Here is a 24,540-nt window from a genome sequence, read left to right on the forward strand (position 1 = left end):
TTCCAATTAGAAATGTATGTTCTATTAGATATATAATGGTGCGTTTACACGTAACGATTATCGTACGAATTTGCGCGATAACGATCGAATTCGAACGATAATCGTACGTGTAAACGCAGCGAACGATCATACGACGAACGATACATCGCGCATTTTGATCTTTCAACATGTTATCAAATCGTCGTTCGTAAAAAATTCGCAAATCGCTCCGTGTGAACAGTCGTTCGCCGATTTAACCAATGTGTGAGATAGGCTTAAGCGTTCGCAAAACGATTGCACAACGAATTTTCCGTACGATATATCGTACCGTCTAAACGCTGCTCGTTATGAAAAAGAAAATTGTTACTCCGACATCGTTAATCGTACGATCGGGCCAATTATCGTTACGTGTAAACACACCATAAGAAATTGGCCAAAACAGAACAATGAAATCCTAGGCTGATAACCTATATATAGTATATAGCAGCTATGACTCTGTATACTGCATCCCTGGGAGCTTCCTGTTACAGCACAGTAGTGTTACATGTCTGTGAACTTGTCCCTGCTGCATGCTGTGTCTAGGTGACACTCAGCAGCGCCCCCACCTGGTAGGACTGGTGCAGTGGCACAGCAGAGCTCAGCTCGTTAGACTGTTGCAGTGCAGGTATTTCATCCAGCAGGCACTGCAGACGTCAGCATGGTGCATCCCTCTCGCAAGGGATGATGGTAAAATCCCAATGTTTTCTGCTGCTGCTTTAGGGAGAGCATTGAGAGGGAGGATTTGGGGAGGGGGATCTGGTGTCTCCCTGGCCTCATTGGATGATGTGCAGCGATTTTTGGAGCTGAAGATGATGCAGGGATCCCAGATTGCTGCCTGGGGTGGATGCCAGGCGACCCCCATCTGCTGAATTGCCTCCCCCCATTGGATAGCTGGCACCCAGCAACCTCTTTAATGCAACCTGCTCCAGCCCCCCTGCACCTCCAGGCTCATGGCAACACCTCAAGAGCTTCCTGGATCATTTCGTCAGAGAGGTAGATCCCACAGTGACCCCAATATCATCCACAGTGACCCCAACAATCTCCAGGAGCCTGGCTCAGAGTCAGAGGATTGCACAGGTACTCACAAAGCCTATGGAGGGGGTGTGTATGGGGGAGGGGGAGAGATGACCTCAGCCCTGCACGGGTTAATACCAGCGCTGACATCACAGGCTGTTATAAGGTTATTACAGCTCAGCATTGTCTCCACAGCTCGTCATACACGTTATATCCATCCCACAATGCTCAGGGCTAGCCCCCCTGCATGCCATCAATGGGCTTTGTGTTATGGCATCAGAGCATTGCAGCTGGAGTGTGTGATCCTGGTCCTGTATCACCCTGCGGTATCTGCAGCCTATCCTCAGTATATACCACTGTACCTGTATCTGCAGCCTATCCTCAGTATATACCACTGTACCTGTATCTGCAGCCTATCCTCAGTATATGCCACTGTCCCTGTATCTGCAGCCTATCCTCAGTATATACCACTGTACCTGTATCTGCAGCCTATCCTCAGTATATGCCACTGTACCTGTATCTGCAGCCTATCCTCAGTATATACCACTGTACCTGTATCTGCAGCCTATCCTCAGTGTATACCACTGTCCCTGTATCTGCAGCCTATCCTCAGTGTATGCCACTGTACCTGTATCTGCAGCCTATCCTCAGTATATGCCACTGTACCTGTATCTGCAGCCTATCCTCAGTGTATATTACTGTACCTGTATCTGCAGCCTATCCTCAGTATATGCCACTGTCCCTGTATCTGCAGCCTATCCTCAGTGTATATTACTGTACCTGTATCTGCAGCCTATCCTCAGTATATACCACTGTCCCTGTATCTGCAGCCTATCCTCAGTGTATATTACTGTACCTGTATCTGCAGCCTATCCTCAGTATATGCCACTGTCCCTGTATCTGCAGCCTATCCTCAGTGTATATTACTGTACCTGTATCTGCAGCCTATCCTCAGTATATACCACTGTACCTGTATCTGCAGCCTATCCTCAGTATATGCCACTGTACCTGTATCTGCAGCCTATCCTCAGTGTATATTACTGTACCTGTATCTGCAGCCTATCCTCAGTATATGCCACTGTCCCTGTATCTGCAGCCTATCCTCAGTGTATATTACTGTACCTGTATCTGCAGCCTATCCTCAGTATATACCACTGTACCTGTATCTGCAGCCTATCCTCAGTGTATATTACTGTACCTGTATCTGCAGCCTATCCTCAGTATATGCCACTGTACCTGTATCTGCAGCCTATCCTCAGTATATACCACTGTATCTGCAGCCTATCCTCAGTATATACCACTGTACCTGTATCTGCAGCCTATCCTCAGTATATACCACTGTACCTGTATCTGCAGCCTATCCTCAGTATATGCCACTGTACCTGTATCTGCAGCCTATCCTCAGTATATACCACTGTATCTGCAGCCTATCCTCAGTATATACCACTGTATCTGCAGCCTATCCTCAGTATATACCACTGTACCTGTATCTGCAGCCTATCCTCAGTATATACCACTGTACCTGTATCTGCAGCCTATCCTCAGTATATACCACTGTACCTGTATCTGCAGCCTATCCTCAGTATATACCACTGTACCTGTATCTGCAGCCTATCCTCAGTATATACCACTGTACCTGTATCTGCAGCCTATCCTCAATATATACCACTGTACCTGTATCTGCAGCCTATCCTCAGTATATGCCACTGTACCTGTATCTGCAGCCTATCCTCAGTATATGCCACTGTACCTGTATCTGCAGCCTATCCTCAGTATATGCCACTGTACCTGTATCTGCAGCCTATCCTCAGTGTATATTACTGTACCTGTATCTGCAGCCTATCCTCAGTATATGCCACTGTACCTGTATCTGCAGCCTATCCTCAGTATATACCACTGTCCCTGTATCTGCAGCCTATCCTCAGTATATACCACTGTCCCTGTATCTGCAGCCTATCCTCAGTATATGCCACTGTACCTGTATCTGCAGCCCATCCTCAGTATATACCACTGTACCTGTATCTGCAGCCTATCCTCAGTATATGCAACTGTACCTGTATCTGCAGCCTATCCTCAGTGTATATTACTGTCCCTGCGGTACCTGCAGCCCATACTCAGCATATAGCATTGTACCTGTATCTGCAGCCTATCCTCAGTATATACCACTGTACCTGCGTTATCTGCAGCCTATCTATCTATCTATCTATCTATCTATCTATTATCTATCTATCCCCTATTATCTATCTATCTATCTATCTATAAAATAGCGATGATCAGCGGCACACCAATAACGTGAAAAACTGAATTAATTTATTGTTCAAACTTCAGAACATTCAAAATATGCAGCACAGCAAAGCACGACGTTTCGGCGGGGTGTCCGCCATTTTCAAGTGCAAATTCGTGAACTCAATCGCAGGTTTAAATATACACACAACCTTGCAATAACAAATGTGATAGGTGCAAAGATCTGTCGATCAAAGTAAGGGGCCAATTGGTCCATGGTGGTAATTAACAGAATCCAGGTGAGTATATTAGTGACAAGGTGAAATACACCATTTGAAATACAAAGTAAAAATATAGATAAAGAAAGAAGAAATCACTTGAAATCAGACAAGTATATACGTTGATGAGTGAGTCGTGCTTTGCTGTGCTGCATATTTTGAATGTTCTGAAGTTTGAACAATAAATTAATTCAGTTTTTCACGTTATTGGTGTGCCGCTGATCATCGCTATTTTATGGACTGTAGTTCGTGGTCAGAACCATATCGGCTGGCACCCGCTGCGTTTTGACTTGGAGTGCCACTCGTCTCTACCAATCTATCTATCTATCTATCTATCTATCTATCTATCTATCTAATGTCCACAATAGAGCGCACTCCCAGTTCCAGTGCTGGAGTGCCAAGCAACGGAGATTGGATAAAAATCTCCACTAAATAAATCCAAGAATTTTGCGGCACATCCGTATAGTGAAAAAAAGTTGTGGTATTTATTGGTACATCAAAAAGCAAGTGCAACGTTTCAGTCTCATCTCGAGACCTTTCTCAAGCTTGAGAAAGGTCTCGAGATGAGACTGAAACGTTGCACTTGCTTTTTGATGTACCAATAAATACCACAACTTTTTTTCACTATACGGATGTGCCGCAAAATTCTTGGATTTATCTATCTATCTATCTATCTATCTATCTATCTATCTATCTATCTAATCTATGTATCTCCTTTCTCCTATCTATCTATCTATCTATCTATCTATGTATCTATCTATCTCCTATCTATCTATCTATTTATCTCCTATCTATCTATCTATCTATCTATCTATCTATCTATCTATCTATCTATCTCCTATCTATCTATCTATCTATCTATCTATCTATCTATTTATCTATCTCCTATCTATCTATCTATCTATCTCCTATCTATCTATCTATCTATCTATCTATCTCCTATCTATCTATCTATCTATCTATCTATCTATCTATCTATCTATCTATCTAATATCTATCTATCTATTTATCTATCTCCTATCTATCTATCTATCTATCTATCTCCTATCTATCTATCTATCTATCTATCTATCTATCTATCTATCTATCTATATCTATCTCCTATCTATCTATCTATCTATCTATCTATCTATCTATCTATCTATCTATCTATCCTATCTAATATCTATCTATCTATTTATCTATCTCCTATCTACCTATCTATCTATCTATCTATCATCTATCTATCTATCTATCTATCTATCTATCTATGTATCTATCTATCTGTCTATCCATCTATCTATCTCTATCTCTCTCTATCTATGTATCTATCTATCTATCTATCTATCTATCTATCTATCTATCTATCTACAGTATCTATCTATCTTCTATCTATCTATCTATCTATCTATCTATCTATCTATCTATCTATCTATCTATCTATCTCCTATCTATCTATCTATCTATCTATCTATCTCCTATCTATCTATCTATCTATCTATCTATCTATCTATCTATCTATCTATCTATCATCTATCTATCTATCTATCTATCTATCTATCTATCTATCTATCCCATAAGACTTGTGCACTTGCTGACCCCTGTGGAAGTGATAAGGTCCAGGCCCTGCTCTCCTATATGCAGCAGTCTGTATAGAGGGGGCTCGGTGGAAGGGCTGGGGAACCCTGTGATGAGACCCTGATGCCCACAGGCTGCTGGTCTCCCTTATTCTGCATATGAAGATGCTGGTATTTGTAGTGCGTGGCAGATTCAGCAAGGCTCCTACAGTGATAATAAAAAGCGATGTAGAGGCCTACACCAGGTCACATGATCAGCCAGACGCATCCAGGGTTAACTCTTTGTATCCTGCACGTGTACAGAACCGATTTTGAAGGCACCTTTATATTGGGGTATGCCGCCCCCCTTTCTACATAGTAATGACACATTGCAGGTAGCCTGTGTGCCATTTACATTAGTGATTAGTGGTGGTGGGGGGATTAGTCATCTCCATGGTAACATGGCTACAAGCGGAGGCATAATTGCACCCATTGAAAATGTCTCCCAGCAGCGACGATTACCAATTGTGTCAGGAAGAAGTGATGAGATTGTGGGAACAAACAGCGAGGACCTGGCAGATGTGACCACAGCATGCATAGAAGGATGTATCCACTACACATGAGATACACTGTATCCACTACTCCTGCCAGATGTGACCACACCATGCATAGGATGTATCCACTACACATGAGATACACTGTATCCACTACTCCTGCCAGATGTGACCACAGCATGCATAGAAGGATGTATCCACTACACATGAGATACACTGTATCCACTACTCCTGCCAGATGTGACCACAGCATGCATAGAAGGATGTATCCACTACACATGAGATACACTGTATCCACTACTCCTGCCAGATGTGACCACACCATGCATAGGATGTATCCACTACACATGAGATACACTGTATCCACTACTCCTGCCAGATGTGACCACAGCATGCATAGAAGGATGTATCCACTACACATGAGATACACTGTATCCACTACTCCTGCCAGATGTGACCACAGCATGCATAGAAGGATGTATCCACTACACATGAGATACACTGTATCCACTACTCCTGCCAGTAAGACCACAGCATGCATAGAAGGATGTATCCACTACACATGAGATACTGTATCCACTACACATGAGATACTGTATCCACTACACATGAGATACACTGTATCCACTACTCCTGCCAGATGTGACCACAGCATGCATAGAAGGATGTATCCACTACACATGAGATACACTGTATCCACTACTCCTGCCAGATGTGACCACAGCATGCATAGAAGGATGTACCCACTACACATGAGATACACTGTATCCACTACTCCTGCCAGATGTGACCACAGCATGCATAGAAGGATGTATCCACTACACATGAGATACACTGTATCCACTACTCCTGCCAGTAAGACCACAGCATGCATAGAAGGATGTATCCACTACACATGAGATACTGTATCCACTACACATGAGATACTGTATCCACTACACATGAGATACACTGTATCCACTACTCCTGCCAGATGTGACCACAGCATGCATAGAAGGATGTATCCACTACACATGAGATACACTGTATCCACTACTCCTGCCAGATGTGACCACAGCATGCATAGAAGGATGTATCCACTACACATGAGATACACTGTATCCACTACTCCTGCCAGATGTGACCACAGCATGCATAGAAGGATGTACCCACTACACATGAGATACACTGTATCCACTACTCCTGCCAGATGTGACCACAGCATGCATAGAAGGATGTATCCACTACACATGAGATACACTGTATCCACTACTCCTGCCAGTAAGACCACAGCATGCATAGAAGGATGTATCCACTACACATGAGATACTGTATCCACTACACATGAGATACTGTATCCACTACACATGAGATACACTGTATCCACTACTCCTGCCAGATGTGACCACAGCATGCATAGAAGGATGTATCCACTACACATGAGATACACTGTATCCACTACTCCTGCCAGATGTGACCACAGCATGCATACAGCGATGTATCAACTACACATGAGATACACTGTATCCACTACTCCTGCCAGATGTGACCACAGCATGCATACAGCGATGTATCCACTACACATGAGATACACTGTATCCACTACTTCTGCCAGATGTGACCACAGCATGCATAGAAGGATGTATCCACTACACATGAGATACACTGTATCCACTACACATGAGATACACTGTATCCACTACTCCTGCCAGATGTGACCACAGCATGCATAGGATGTATCCACTACACATGAGATACACTGTATCCACTACTCCTGCCAGATGTGACCACAGCATCTGTACAGGGATGTATCCACTACACGTGATACACTGTAACCACTACCCCTGTCTTACAAAGGTCATGTAAAGGTTCCGAGGTTCAGAGACAAAGAGGAGGGAGACATCATTGGGGGGGGGGGGGGGTAATGTGTACACCCAGCTTTGTTTGGAATCCTCCTGTACCTCCCCTCCCATAACATAAGCCGCTGCCACTTCCCAGGTCTCCTGTCCCCATTGTCTCAGGGACTCGTGTGACAATCTCATCCCAGTCCTTATAAAGATGAACCATCCCTGTGTGTCAGAATGTGCCCAGTCAGCATTGTGCTGTCACTAGTGGCGGGGGTGGGGGTCCTCCCAGGAGACCCCCTGATGTCACTGCTTCTCCTGGGCTCCCCCAAAGCTTCTTTGTTAGTCCTTCTCCTGAGTCTCCTGTAACAGAACAAAGCCTGACGGAGGGGAGGAGGACTATACAGCCATGCCAGGTGACTACATTATGGCTACCAGCAGCATTATGATTATAATATATGTTAACTCATGCACTGCCAGGTGACCAAGACCAAGTGCATGACCATATCTGCTCCACAGTAACATGTACTTACTATTCATTAACTGCTTAGTACTCACCATGCTTATTACTACCATCTACTATGTATCTGCTATTATTATTATTATTATTATTATTATTATTATTATTTTATAACTATGTATTATTATTATTATTATTATTATTACTATTTATTATTATTATTGTTATTATTATTACTATCTATTATTATTGTTATTACTATTGACTTTGTTAGGCAAAACAAGGACTAGCATTGCATTGTATTCATTGCCCGGGTACTGTATGATAGAATGATTACTAGGTACTTAACCCTTTTTGGACACATGACTGCTCTATTATTGTGGTTTGTCTGAGGTCTCGGCGTATACAGTGGGAGTGATCGCTCACATAGCGGGAGTGTGGCTGGATATTCAAAAGGAAAGGAATAAATGAGTGACAATGGTAGTGGTTTATAGGACTGTGGCACATAGACTGTGAGATTAGAGCTAGATAATGGATAGGTAGATAGATACGAGAGCTAGATATGAAATATATATATTTATATATAAAAATAAATATATATATATATATATATATATATATATATATATATATATATATATATATATACAGTGGTGCCTTGGATTATGAGCATAATTTGTTCCGGGACGGCACTTGTAATCCAAATCCACTCTTAAACCAAAGCAAATTTTCCCATAAGAAATTATAGAAATGCAGACAATTGGTTCCACACCCCAAAAATAATGATTTATTATTCTGAATAACATGTAACACAGATGAAACAAACATTCAGAAACAGCAGAATATGTGATATTGTAAGTTACTGTACAGTAATGGAGAGGATGGGAAACACAAGGGCGGACAGAGACTGCGGGGAGCATGAAGGAGTGAGCAGGGCAGATGTGGGCACAGTATAGCAGCACTCTCTGTCCGGGAAGAGAGAGGTTACAGCTATGCAGAGATTACCTCCACAGTCCTGTTCCCTGATGTAAGCCCCAGCCTGAAGTGGATCTGCAATGATTTGGAAGGTGAGAGAGGCTTCCTGGGACAGAGTACAGCGCTGTAGTCCCCGCTATGCAGACCATGCCCCTCCCCCTCTCGCGCTCCCACCCAGTACAGGGAGCTCTTAAACCAAAGCAATGCTCTTAAACCAAGTCACAATTTTGAAAAACTGTGAGCTCTTAAACCAAAACGCTTTTGAATATTATATATATATAGTGATAGATACATAGATATGAGAGATAGATTGATAGAATGTAGATACAGTAGATATGAGATAGATAGATAGATGATAAATAGGAGATAGATAGATAGATAGATGATAAATAGGAGATAGATAGATAGATAAAACGGCATCCATAGATAGTATCCAAACAGCGAATTTATTGCATCTTATGCACAGAATGGCATTCAGTTTGGAAACTACCTATGCATGCTGTTGGATTCTCTTTTGCTGCTTTAGGGCCCTATTACACCAACAGATCATCTGATGGATTTTTTTAAGCCAAAGCCAGAAAAGAATTTGAAAACTGCAGAAATCTCAGTCTTTCCTTTATTACCTGTTCTCCGTTTATAGTCCATTCCTGACTTTGGTTAAAAAAAAATCTGTCAGATAATCTGTTGGTCTAATAGGTAGTAAATTCTACCTATACCCCTATGGGCTTCCTGTGTGAAGGGGTACTTCGGCAAAAAACTTTTTCTTTCAAATCATCGGGTTTCAGAAAGTTTTATAGATTTGTAATTTGTTTCTATTTAAAAATCTCAAGTAATAGAGACAACGATCATCGGCCACTGACTGCGCATCGATACGTGTAATAGCGATGTGCGGATGATGATTGACCAAACAGTAAATACTTCACCTGTCTACGCTCTCACTTACTAAAAAATTATCGGGCCATTTAATATGGCCAGTAAACGGATCGAGCAGATTGGCACTCGTTTACAATATTGATCGACCCGTGTAATAGGACCCTTAATGAGATAAGGACAAGGTAGACTGCAGAGGTCAGCAAGTGCAGGGTCATCCTTCCCTAATGTACTATTGTTTAAGCCAACGTTACTTTTTAAGGTACAGGTACTTTATCTTTTATTAGTTATTATGAAATGCATGGGTAGATATAAGGAAGGAAGGAAAAAAAGAAAGAAAGTAGGTAAGGAAAGCAAAGGAAGAAGAAGATATTAGATGGATAGTTTCAAAATTGAATCATAAAGGATAGACAGATAGATAGGCAGGCAGACTGTAATAGAAGAGCAGTAATTTGTTTATGTGAAATGCAGTGAGCTGTACAAGAAATCACATAGTCATGCCCTTTAAGAGGACTGGAAAAAATCACATCCCAGAAAACAAGGAATAAAAAGGTCATCTTTCTGTTATGGATTACATTTTATGGTCAAATGTAGGGGGACAATAAAAAGCACAATTGGTCCCACAAGCAACAAGCTCATTCATGGAGAAATTAAAGAGTTGCTTCTCTTAGTAGGCAAAAAGGAAAAAAAAAATGAACACCGTTCTGTGTATACAGCTTCTATGCAGGATTAGGCCAGGTTCACACAACGTTAGACACCGACCGTTCTGTGAAACGCTTGTGTCACAGAACGGCCGTTGTCAGTGAAGTTCATCCCGACCAGTACTGCAGTACCAGCCAGATGAACTTCATTTCTGTTGAATTGGGCTGCGGGCGCATTCGGGTGTGCCTGCATTCCAGTTACCCATAGCACACAAGTCAGTTTTTTGTGCAGCCACAAGGAATCCCAGCCTGAGTGTATACAGAAGGATTCCATAGACTTCAATTCAATGTATATTTTCAATTAATCACAGCCGGGGTGTTGCAATTTACAATAATGGCCGTGATTAATTGAAAAATATATGTTGTGTGAACATAGCCTTAGGGTGGTATTACACGGGCCGAGCAGGGCCCGATAATACCTGGACACGAGCAGCGATCTGCTAGATCGTTGCTCGTTTACTGGGCCTATTACACGGCCCGATAATCGTTTGACAAGAGCTGCAAGGACATCGTTACCGATGTCCTTGCAGCCCTTGCTAAACTGGCATACATTACCCATCCACGTTCCAGGGCTGCTCCTGCCGTCCGCTTCTCCCGGGGTCCCGTGCACGCTCTAGCTTCACAGCGTCCTGTCAGCTGGTAGGCCGCTCAGCCAATCACAGGCCGGGACCGCCGCGGCCTGTGATTGGCTGAGCGGCCTATCAGCTGACAGGCCTCTGTGAAGCTAGAGCGCGTGCGGGACCCCGGGAGAAGCGGACGGCAGGAGCAGCCCTGGAACGTGGATGGGTAATGTATATCGTTAGTCGCCGGCCACGCACCGCTATTACACGCAGCTGTGCGCGGTCGGCGTCCGACGAAAATAGGGTCTAACCTATATCAACGATCAACCGATGATCGCTGTCATCGGCTGATCGTTGCATTTATTACACGGAGCGATAATCGGCCGAATCGGTCCAATTCGGCCGATTATCGTTCCGTGCAATAGTACCCTTAGTCATACACACATATGGGGACATTTATGAATGATGCATCCTTAGCATACACCATGGATAGGCACAGATTTTTACCTTCTCCATGCCATACACCAGCCGTAGCCCACTCCCGCGCCTTATTTATCATGGTTTATACCTGCAAACAGGGAGAAAACCATTCAAAAATCCACAGCTGCGTCTTAGTAGATTTTTGTGCATCCCTGCGACAGGTGCAGGTCCCGACGGGTGACTTTACCAAGAGGCGTGCTGCTCTTTGTAAATACGTCCAGGTGGATGGGGGCGGGGCTTTACTTAAGACTGACATGCGTCTATATGCGCCCCTTGCAAACATGTCTGTAGTGTAAGCTCTGTTGCTTGGCGGGGGGGGGGGTGTCAAAAAGCATGGAGGGGCAGTGGTGTAGCTACCATAGAGACAGGGCAGGCAGCTGCTATAGGGCCCATACAGGAGGGGGGCCTGGGGATGCACAGGGAAGATGAGAGCCCTTCTGTGTCCTTCTGCTTAACATGCTGCAACACAACAAAGGGTTAAAAAGCACAAAACAAGGAGATCTCTGCTTCACCGCTCTGATAACCCCTAACCTCTGTTCTCTAGTGCACAGTAAACTCTCTGCTCTGCCAGTCACTCTTGTGGCTGCAAGCAGAATTCTGCCTTTGGCCACATCACCGAGCCTATATACATACAGTGCTAGGGGAGGGGGGGGGGCCCTGTAAAGTTTTTTTGCTATGGGGCCCCATGGATCTTAGCTACACCCCTGGGGAGGAGCTATGGCCTCCTTCCTGCCTTGCCCCCTTGCCGCCATCAAACCAGTAGGGCTTACACTACAGAAAAGGTGCAGATATTTTGCACAAAAATCAGCGCCTTTTCCATGGCGTATGCTGGGGCGCATGTGGTACACAAAGCAGACTAACCTTATTTGCAGAATAGCTTCTTTTAGTTTTACTCAATGCTCTAGAGCAATAAAAAGTTGGCTGCAATAGTAGAATATGATAGTTAGAAGGTTTTCCAGCTTGTGTGTTAGCTGGTAGCGACAGACACAGCAAAAAAAAGACTTCTCCGGATAATGTAAACTCTCTTGTCATTGATCTTTCATTACAGTCCACAGCTTATACATGATTTATATCAACATTCATGCCTCCTGAGAGTGATATACCGTAAGTACTAGCTGCAGACTGTGAATACAGGAGGCTGCACAATGACCGCCAGGGCCGCTGTAATCCTTAAGGGGAACCTAACAGCAGGTTACAGGTATCTAATCTCCTAATATGTCCCTATAGGGGGCTCTGAGGATGAAGGTAAATTTCTTACAGTCATCCTCGGCACTGTTTTCAGGATATTAACAGATTATTTAATATGCTACCGCCTTCAGTTCACCTATCCGCCCTCCTAACACGTGTATTATTATTATTATTATTATTATTTATAAAACGCCCTTAATTCCAGAGCGCTAATGACTGTATCACTGTATGAAGGCAACCTGACCATTATCTAGTGGGCCCACAGGCTGCCTTCACCAACAAAAAAAGACTTCTGCTGCCTGACACAGCGCTGCAGGGGACCCACCATGCCTCCCCCATAGTGGCTGGGGGTCTCAGGAGATGGGAGAGGGTCAGGACACATAGGTTATTGTGCTACAGTAGAGGCCACATCCTAGAGGGCTGAAAGACCTTAGATAGCCTCCTTATCATGTGATCAGTTCCATGTGTGGAAGGAGTCAGGCCCATCTCTGTAGTCTGAAGAGTTTTTGTAGAAATTTCTGGATGGTGTGAGAGATGTGAGCTGCCTGGCACAGCATGCTTCACACAAACACACACACTGCATGCTGCAAACACACACAGCTCCAAACTGCATGTCACACAAACACACACAACTCTATACTGAATGCTGCAAACACACACACACACACACACACACACACACACACCTCCAAACTGCATGTCACACAAACACACACAACTCTATACTGAATGCTGCAAACACACACACACCTCCAAACTGCATGTCACACAAACACACACAACTCTATACTGAATGCTGCAAACACACACACACCTCCAAACTGCATGTCACACAAACACACACAACTCTATACTGAATGCTGCAAACACACACACACACACACCTCCAAACTGCATGTCACACAAACACACACAACTCTATACTGAATGCTGCAAACACACACACACACACACACACACCTCCAAACTGCATGTCACACAAACACACACAACTCTATACTGCATGCTGCAAACACACACAAACACACACACACACACCTCCAAACTGCATGTCACACAAACACACACAACTCTATTGCATGCTGCAAACACACACACACACCTCCATACTGCATGTCACACACACACACACACACACACACAGCTTCATACTGCAAGTCACACAAACACACAACTCTGTACTGCATGCTGCAAACACACACACAGCTCTATACTGCATGTCACAGAAACACACACAACTCTATACTGCATGCTGCAAACACACACACTCACATACACCTCCATACTGCATGTCACACAAACACACACACACAACTCTATACTGCATGCTAAACACACTGCATGATTCACACACACACCTCTGCACTGCATGCTGTGCGTGCACACACACACACACATACACAGCTTTAGGCTATGTTAACACAACGTATGTTTTCATAAAAGTACGGCCGTTGTAATTGGCAACAACGGCCGTACTTTTCACGAAAACATACGTTGTCTATGTCAGTTTTCTGCGGCCGCTATTCAGTGAATAGCAGCTGCAGAAAACCATGTCAGCACACACTGTGGAGCGAGCAGATATGGCCGCTTGCTCCATAGTGTGCAGTGGAGTGTTCTGATTCGGGAACACAGGGATGCGCCCGCATCAGAACACTGCGGCCCGAAAGATCATCCGATGATCTTTTCAGAGACTGGCCGTTCCGTGACCTGGCCGGGTTGAGGAACGGCCAATCTCTTGCGCCATGTGAACATGGCCTTATACTGTATTCTGCACACAAACACACACACACCGACCTCTCTGCACTGCATGCTGTGTACACGCACACATACACCGACCTCTCTGCACTGCATACTGCGCGCGCACACACACACACACACACCTCTGCACACCATGCTGCGCCCCCCCCCACTTCTCTGCACTGCATGCTGCACGCACACACCTCTCTGTACTGCATGCATACGCCATGTGAAAGGGTGCAGATTGTGGCATTTTCAGTGGCATACAACAGGGGTAAGCCCTGCCTGTGTGATGATCATGTGGCTTCCTGCATGCTACACATGGCTCTGTACTGTACACTTTCAGCAGAAATCTCCTAGCATGTGCAGTCATATATATACAGCACAACCTTCATTAACCCCATGTCCTGACAAGGTGTGGTGGGGCCTCTGAATAGGTGGCATATGTTGGGGTTTGGAATAGCATACAGCGATATACAGTAACTACAATACCGAACAATATACTTTTTTTTCTTTTACATGGGTCCCTACGTATAACACATGTAACAACGGCTGAGTTGACAAAAAAATTTGAGCTGTCTTAAGCAATATATGTGGAAAGGTAAGCCAATGTATACCACTGTGTATGCATGGCAGGCCTTCTGCACTTAAAATTTTTGAACTACAGGCAGCATGAAACAGGAACAGGCTTTCTTTTTGGGCTAGGTTCACCATGCATTATGTGCTTAGGTTTAAATGGTTCCTGTGATTTATAAAAACATTTCTCATGTCACAGGGAAATATCAAAAGTTTTAATCGGCTCCTCATTCCTCAGATTGCAGCTCCAGGCAGCTCCATTATAAGTCGATGTGATCACTGGATGCAAATGATTGACAGCTAAAAAGTGAAGCGTACCCCTGCACGCCTCTCCCCGATGGACGCGGTCTCAGGAGAACGATCAAAACTTTCGACATATCCCTGTGACATGGACTCTTACAACTATGCAGTGCAAACAGAGCTAACCATGGTGCTGAACAAACTGTGGTCAGAAGCCCCATGTGAATGTGTCACCTAGATTTTTTTTAACTAGAGTAAAATACTAATACTTTCTTTTTTTCTAATCTGTTTTTGTCTTATTTTTTGACTGTAATTTTTTTTTTTTATTATTATTATTGTAAATTTTTGGTTCATTGTTATGGGGCCTGCCATCTTGCCTGAGCTGTTTTTAACAACATTTAGTGACATGCTTTACTGCAAGCCTCATGGACATAGATGACAATAGGCAGAGTCTATCCCCTTGCGATGAATGTGAAAAATTACTAAAGGTCATATTATGCGGCTCGATATTTCGGATAAGCAAGTGCCCATCTATATCATTGGCGATGTCCATGCAGCTGTATATAGAAAATAAAAGAGTTTTTTACTTACTTCTCCACGCTCTGCGGTGACCTTCTACCTGTCAGGAGCCACCGCGGAAGCCTCTATGCCTGTGTCTGCAGTGATAGGCCGTTCAGTCTGCGGCCAGTGATTGGCTGAGCAGCCTGTCACTTCAGAGACTGTCTCCGTTCCAGCGGCAGCTGTAAGGAGCGGCCTATCAGATTATTATATATTATCCCTGAACACTGTATGATGGTATTATGCATTGTGTGACAGTATATTATCTTTGAAGTGGATAATGCTAGTGGCACTATATATCAGTATATATAAGGCTGATAACTTGGATACTGTATGTTTCTATATAAACACTGTATGGTGTTTTTTTTATACATGCATTGTGTGGTAGTATGTTATATTTATAATGTAGGGTGTTAGTAGCACTATATAGCAGTATCATTTAGAACTTTAATTAAATTATTATATATAAGGCTCATATGATCGCTGTGTGTTGGTAGATGAACACTCAATGGCGGTATTTTGCTATGCTAGTGGCACTGTATCAGATTATTATGTATGATCGTGATTGTGTTTGGTTAATGTACGTTTTTATATGAACACTGTATGGAAGTATTCAGTTATGCATTGTGTGACGGTATGTTATCTGTACAGTGTATGATGCTGGTAGCACTATATATATATATATATATATATATATATATATATATATATATATAGTGTTATTGATTAGAAAATGTATTAAATTATTATATATGATGCTGATATATGGTTACTGTATGTTGGAATATGAACACTATTGGCGGGATACTTTTGCATTGTGTGGCTGTAGGTTATTTTTGCAGTATTCCATAGATATGGCATTGTTATTTGGGATACTATATGATTGTTATAGTTGGTTAATTTATGGATTTGTTACTCGGGCACCAAACTTTCATTTTTTTAATAAAGCACTGTATCATTAGTCATGTGTACACCATAGGGGGCGCTATCAGAAGGTAATTTATAGACTGCTATTCAGTATTAGGGGTGCATTAGCCCCCCCCACCCACCCACCCCACGTTGTTTGAGGTTACTGACTATGTCTCCTAGCTCTGGCCTCTGTAGACAAACCCATAACATATAACAGCAAACTCACATGAAAATTAATTAAGACTTGGAAGATGAGAGGAAGCTCTCGGATATGACATCATGATATTTTGGCTTGATCTATAATCACTCGCTCAGGTCACAATGGGGATCTTGTATTATTAATTTTCTCCCTATGATTGGAGCGAATACAGCTGAATCTCATACTGTGCAGCCGAGTCAGGAGCAGCACAATGAAGATGGTAAATAATGCAGCATGTGGTGTGGATCCATTGTAATGACAGGACATGCTGGGATTTGTAGTGCAGCATTAGCAATGCAAAGGGGCCACATGTTGCTGTCCTGAACATACATTATAGTAGTTAGATAATGATAAAGAGAAATGGATATTACGCCTCTTAGGATTGTCTGAAAGCATATATTAAGGGGTACTCCAGCAGAGGGGCACTTTTTTGCTGGGATGGGGAGGAGGTGGCCAAGGGAAAAGACGTCCACTCACCTCCCCGGTTCCAGCGACCGGTCCTGCATCGCGGCGCTCCGGTGCCCAACCGCTTCCATGTGTCTGACGCGGGCCCGAGACGTGACGTCTCAGGTCCGCTCAGCCACTCAGTGAAGGAGGCGGGATCTGAGCGGACTTGAAACGGATCCCGCCTCCTTCACTGAGCTGCTGAGTGGACCTGAGACGTCACGTCTCGGGCCCGCGACAGACACCCAGAAGCGGCCGGGAACCAGAGCGCCGCCATGTGGGACCCGCCGCTGGAATCGGGGAGGTGAGTGTACGTCTTTTCCCTCGGCCACCTCCTCCCCGGTCCCAGCAAAAAAGTGCCCCCCCGCTGGAGTACCCCTTTAGTTCTGAAGCTGCAGAATAGTGAGCACAGCTCTGAAGTATAAAGCTATGTTCACACAACATAAGTTCTGTGGGAATCACGGCCGTTGTAAAAAGTGCCGGTGTATACACATAGTATACGTTCTGGCCGGGATCCCTAGCAGCGTCGCAAAAAACTGACATGTCAGTTTTCTGCGGCTGCTATTTATTGAATAGCGGCCGCAGAAAACCCTGTCAGCGCACACAGTGGAGCAAGCGGCTCCGGCCGCTTGCTTCATTATGTGCAGTGGGGAGTTCTGATGCGGGCGCGCACAGATGCGCCCGCATTAGAACTTAGCGGCGCTAACGATCATCCGGCCGGTACTGCAGAACCTGCCAGGATGATCTTTTTCAGAGACCGGACGTTCCCGGCCGGGTCACGGAACGGCTGGTCTCATAAGTAGTTTGAACATAGCCTAAGGCCGCGTTCACACATTCCGTGTTCTGCACGAAAAAACAGGCATGGAATGCATGTGATAGACTTCTCCCCCACCCGGTAAACATCTGTGACAAGATGCTGGGAGTGGGGGAACTGTATTCATATGCGCCACGCTGTAATGACGGCGCGGCTGATTCATTACAGAGCGGCACACAGGATCACAAATAGATAAATAATATAATGTACATGCACAGTGACCCCACCAGCAGAATAGTGACAGTCCCATTTCCAAAAACTGCTGGCGCTTAAGGATTGCCCAAGCCGGGATCTGGAGGTTGATTTGGGCCTATTGAATTCCATCAGCAGCCCCTTGAAGTTTTGGGACTTGGCTTGGCGCTGCTTCCATGGGAAACTGTATGTGAGGGACAATCTGAAGTGCAGGAGCTCTGAGGATCGGGGATGTCCCTGGGAGGAGTGTGGAGGCATGCTGGAAAGCATGGAGCATTTTCTGCTTCATTGTCCCTTTAATACAGAGGTTTACAACAGGGTGGGCGCTTCCATCGGGTGGCCCAGGTTGGCCCGTCTCTCCTATGCAGAAGGGGCCTATGGAGCATTCAGAAACCTTGGTGGCTGGGACCGGAGCACTTTATTCCTAGTCAGCATAGTGGTCAGGTACCACACGTGGAGTGCACGGTGTTTAGTATCGACGCAATGTAAAATCCTCCCTGTGGATGAGGTGGTTAGGGGCACAGCGCCCCCTGTGGATGAGGTGGTTAGGGGCACACTCGGTGACCTGGTGAAGGTGCGCTCTCTGGAGTACGAGAGGCTGGGGGCTGGTAGGGCCTCTTGTCTTTGGAGGGGCTCTGCCTTTAAAGTGCCTTAGCCTGCGTCTCCTCTCCTGGTGGTGGACTGATGCTGGCACCTTAGTCTTTTGTTTTGTGCTGTAGATATAGTGGAGTATAGGGCTTGCAGGCGCTGATCTTGGGCTTTCGGGCTGTGTGTGGGACTGAGAAGTCTCATTATTGTTGGGTTTAGTATGTTATATATTTTTTCATAAGTTTGCGTATTGTGATTGTCTTTGCATGTTTGTATAAATTGTATATACTGTATATATTATATATGTTTTGTTTGCACCTGGTGTTGGGGTTTACTGATAGGTTGGGTGGTGGGTAAAAGGGGGAGGGGGCTTCTGTGGGACTTTTATATATATATAAAATCCTGTGCTGGTTAATGGACGTCTGTGATCATGTACTGGGGGCATGGGGTGCGGGACCAGCTCAGGGCCCCCCCCCCCCCAAAAAAAAAAAAAATGATTATATGTATTGTTTAGTTGAAGGTTATTCTTTTTCTATCATGTCTTGTTTAGTTGTAGGTAATTTGTGTATGATGTCTTGTTTAGTTGGTGTTGGTTTGTATAGAAGTTTATTAACCGTTTAGGGGAGTCACAGAAATAAAAGCTAAGTGTGTAAGAAATTTGAAGATTTTAATTTTCTGTGCAGAGATTTTATTGTAATCCAATATCTTTCATAATTGTAAACCTATTACCAGAGAAATGCACCCCAATAATTATTGCCCCGTTTCTGCAGTTTATAGCAATACCCCATATGTGGCCCTATTGCATTGTTTGACGCAACCACAAGCCTCAGATATAAAGAAGCCTAAAGAAGCCCCTAGTGAATTTCAATGGCTCCGTTATATTTGGTAATTTTTGACTGTACCACTTGAGGTTGGCAGAGGCTCTGGGGTGCCAAAACCTAAAAAACACCCCTAAAGGGACACCATTTACAAAACTGCACCCCTCAAGGAATGTAACAAGGGGTGCGGTGAGCATGTGGACCCCACAGGTGCTTCACAGATTTTCAGTACAATGTGGCATGAATAAAGAAAAAAATGTTTTTTACACTAAAACGTTGTTCTAGCCTTCAATTTTTCATTTTCACAAAGGGATAAAAGGAATAACAACCCAAAAAACGTGTAGCACAGTTTCTCCCGAGTATGGAAATACCCCACATGTGGACATAAAGTGCCAAGGGGGCGCAGGACGAGCCTCCAAAGGGAAGGAGCGCCAATTGGCTTTTGGAAGCTGGATTTCACTGGAATGGATTTCATGAGTCATGTCGCATTTACAGAGCCCTCGTGCTGCCAAGACACTGGAAACCCCCCACAAGTGACCACATTCTGGAAATTACACCCCTCAAGGAATCTAACAAGGGGTGCAGTGAGCATATGGACCCCACTGGTGATGGGCACAAATGTGGAACAATTTGACGTGAAAGTGAAAAGTTAGTTTTTTTCATTTTCACAGCACAAATGTGCCCGTCATTAAGGGGTCCATATCCTCATTGCACCCCTTGTTAGTTTGCTTGAGGGGTGTAGTTTCCAGAATTGGGTCACTTTTGGGGGGTTTCCAGTGTCTTGGCAACACAGGGCCTTTGTAAATGTGACATGGCATTCACCATCCATTCTAGCCAAATGGCGTACCTTCCTTTCGGAGGCTTACCCTGCACCCGCATGGTGCTTTATGTCCACATGTGGGGTATTTCCGTGCTTGGGGGAAATTGCGCTACACAATTCGTGTCTTTTTTATATTTTTTAACCCCTTGGGAAAATGAAAAAAATAAAGACTAGATCAATGATTTAGTGTAAAAATTTAAATTTTTTTTTACTGTTGGTCTAGCCTTAATTTTTTTTCATTTCCACAAGGGGTTAAAAGAGAAAATAAACACAAAACGTGTAGGGTACTTTCCCCTGAGTACGAAAATACCCCACATGTGGATATAATGTGCCATATGGGCACAGGGCAAGCCACCAAAGGGACAGAGCGCCATTTAGAGGCTGGAATGAAGGATGGAGGCCATGTACCATTAACAAAGCTCCCTGTGCTGCCAGGACAGTAGAAACCCCCCACAAGTGACCCCATTCTGGAAACTACACCCCTCAAGGAATCTAAAAAGGGGTGCAGTGAGCATATGGACCCCACTGGTGACGGGCACATATGTTGAACATGTGCTGTGAAGATGAAAAATAAAAATTTTTTCACTTTCACAGCACTAATGTGCCCATCATGGGAATGGTGGCCATGCCTATTTAGTTGGGGAAAAGGGACAATTTTAATTTATTTGGGGGTATTAGGCCAATTATTAGTTTATAAGGTTGAAAATGACAGGTGTCCATCAAATTCAACCTGTGTTGATCCAGAGGAAGGCAAAAAACCCTCATGAGGCAGACAACAGTAGCCTCATCACAGGGGAAAAATTTCTTCCCGACTCCATAATGGCGATCAGAATAATCCCTGGATCAACGTGACCCCCGAAATAGGAATAAGGGACAGAATTTAGAAAATTTAGATCTCCAATGACGTGTGGTACGCCTTGAAGCAATCCAGTATGCAGAGGCCGGGGTGATCAGGACACACTGGTAAGTGGTGCCCTTCCTGATCCCCCTTTTGTGGCACACTCTGCATTTCTTTTGGGATCTCCCCTTTTTTCCAGTGTGTTGGACTTCACCTGGAAAATGTTGTCCCTGTACGATACGGGGTCCTTCACATCCAGAAGCGCTGGGGCCCTCTCTATGGCTGCCGAATATCAGGGCTTTTATTACTGCTTCCTGGAATTCAAGGGATTTCCCTGGGTGGCCGGCATATCGGTACAGCACAAAAGCGTTGTACATCGCTGTCTGTACCAGATATACGGCCACCTTTCTATACCACATTCTGGTTTTTCTCGTGGCGTTATATGGTTTGAAGACTTGATCTGATATACTGATTGTAGTCAAGAACACAATCAGGTTTGTTCACCACGTTTGTGGTACCACGTGCAGTGACAGGGGTGGTGCTATTCCTGTGAATTGTGGTCAAAATAAGGACATCGTGTTTGTCCTTATATTTGGCCAACAACATATTGTCACAGGCATAGGCCTTGCTCTCCCACCTTTGCATCAGTTGCCTAACAGGGTGACTTGGGAGGCCTCTTTGATTTTTTCGGATCGTGCCGCAAGCTACAGTAGCTCGGGCATCGAGGGACCGGAAGAGGGGGATGCTGGTATAAAAGTTATCAACGTACAGGTGATAACCTTTATCCAGCAGTGGGAAGATCAGTTCCCAAACGATCTTCCCACTAACTTTGAGGAAGGGGGGGCATTCTGGGGGCTGGATTTGGGTGTCCCTACCCTCATATACTCTAACCATCTGTAAGTGTACCCTGAGGTACTCTCACAGAGTTTGTATAGTTTCACGCCATACCGCGATCTTTTGTTAGGAAGGTACTGGCGGAAATGGAGTCTTCCTTTGAAGCTCAGGAGGGACTCATCTACTGAGATGTATTTCTCTGGGATATACATCTCAGTAAATTTGGCTGAGAAGTGCTCTATGACCGGCCGTACTTTGTACAGTCTGTCATACGAGGGATCATCTCGTGGGGGGCACCTTGCATTGTCATTGTAATGCAAGAATTTTAGGAGGGCTTCAAATCGAAACCGTCCCATGGCCATACTGCAAAGTGGGGTATTATATATAATATCCCCACTCCAGTATTGCCGAATTGTGGGTTTTTTACTAGGCCCATGTGCAGCAGGAGCCCCCAAAATGTTGTCATTTCGGCTGCATCAGTAGGGGTCCACGCCATGGGCCTAGCAAAAGAAGAGGATGGGTTCTGGGTGATAAATTGGTGAGCGTACAGATTTGTTTGCGGCACCATCAAATTTACAAGGTCATCAGAGTAATGGAGCTTGAAAAAGTCTATTTCTCTGAGACCTGTGGGGTTAATTTGGATTCCCGCCTTTGCCATAAAGCCAGGAATCCGGGGCTGATAATTTTGGGGGTCTGGGGTCCAGATGGGGTCACCTGTCTGGGGGCTGGGGGGGGGGGTATGGGGTCACCTGTCTGGGGGGCAGGGGGCAGGATGGGGTCACCTGTCTGGGGGACGGGGGCGGGATGGGACGACGTGTCTGGGGGGCAGGGGGTGGGGTGGGACGATGTGTCTGGCGGGCAGCCCGAGGCGTCCTCCTTGGACGCTTAGGTCGATAGTCATCATCACTGGATGATGATGATGATGATGAGGATGAATGGAGGAAAGAAGGATCCCCCCATTCATCCTCACTGGGCGTTTCGGTGTCTGAGGCAATAAGCGCATATGCCTCCTCCACTGAAAACACTCTCTGGGACATTATTATGTGCGGTACTTATCAGCAGACAGTGGCGGTAGGATATAGAAAAAAAAGGGGGTAAAAGGGCCAAAAAAAAACCCTACGCCAAAAAAGAGGAGTTGCTGATCAGCGGCGCACTTATGTGCGATGCTGATCAGCACTCAGCGGTGGAAGGGCGCTAAAAAAAAAACTGGAAAAAAAAAAAAAAAAAACCTACCTCTTCACCCCAAAGCCACTGAATAGTGTATTATATACACTAATCAGCCGCTAGGGGGCAGTACAAGGTACCTGGCCGAAGATCGACGAAAAAAGCCGACGGGAGCCGAGCGGAGCGGAGCCGACCGAGAACCACGAGGACGGACTCCGGGATCCGGTGAGTATGGTGCCTGCACACCACACACACCTTCTCTGCACCTCTCAGCTACCTAGCTGAGGGGTGCAGAGAAAAGTAAAAATATTTATTTTTACTGTGATCGCCGCCACAGGCCGGCCGGGCTTGGCCGGCCGATAGCGGCAATCTGGGGGATGGCGCTGTGGCCTCCTCCACTGTACACACTGATGGTGATTGGTGCTGCCTCGGACAGCACCAATCACCATTGAATTCCGGGGCCCCGGGTCACCGATGACCCGGGAACCGGAAAATCACTGTAGTTGGCTGATTTGAATAAATCAGCCAATTACAGCGATCGTTGGCACGGTAGGTGTAATCCACCCTCCGTGCCGACAAGCTACGATGGCCTGCTGTATGTTACAGCAGCCATCATTACCCGATCGCCGTGTGTTTACACACAGCGATCGGGTAAACCGCAGGCGTAAATGTACGCCCGTTTGCGTTAAGGCACGGGTTTTGGGGGCGTACACTTACACCCGCTTTTGTTAAGGGGTTAATATGTTTAGCTAAAATTGTTTATATTGTGTGTATATTGTATATAGGTGTATGGGTTGTCTGTGTGGAAGAATGAGTGTGGGGATGGACCGGTGGTTTATGTTATAGTTTCATATTGTTTTGGTAATTTTTCTGTTTATTGTTTTGTTCTGGTAAGATATGGTGCGTTATTTCTGTATTTATTTATTGTTATGTTTAAAATTTTAATAAAAGAAATACAGGATGTATTGGGACTTTGATAGAACTTTTAAATATATATATCTACAAAATCCTGGGTTAGTCCATGGACATCTGTTATCATGTACTGGGAGCATTGGATGCTGAACTAGCTCAGGGTCAAATAAAAAATATATATATATTGTATGGGTGGGTACATACTGAGGAATTCTCGC

The 24,540-nt window shown here is 44.7% G+C and overlaps 1 protein-coding gene across 1 annotated transcript in view; it reads left to right on the forward strand.

Moving 5' to 3' along the window:
* The first annotated feature begins 873 nt into the window (after nucleotides 1-873).
* The window catches only part of PHACTR3 (phosphatase and actin regulator 3), a 122,674-nt gene continuing 99,007 nt past the window's right edge, over nucleotides 874-24,540 (forward strand). Inside the window, exon 1 of the mRNA XM_069952308.1 lies at nucleotides 874-1,095. Coding sequence (XP_069808409.1) covers nucleotides 969-1,095 — 127 coding nt within the window. The 5' untranslated portion in view covers nucleotides 874-968. The remainder of the gene's footprint in view (nucleotides 1,096-24,540) is intronic.

The sequence above is a fragment of the Dendropsophus ebraccatus genome, chromosome 14 (assembly GCF_027789765.1).
Source record: "Dendropsophus ebraccatus isolate aDenEbr1 chromosome 14, aDenEbr1.pat, whole genome shotgun sequence".
NCBI lineage: Eukaryota > Metazoa > Chordata > Amphibia > Anura > Hylidae > Dendropsophus > Dendropsophus ebraccatus.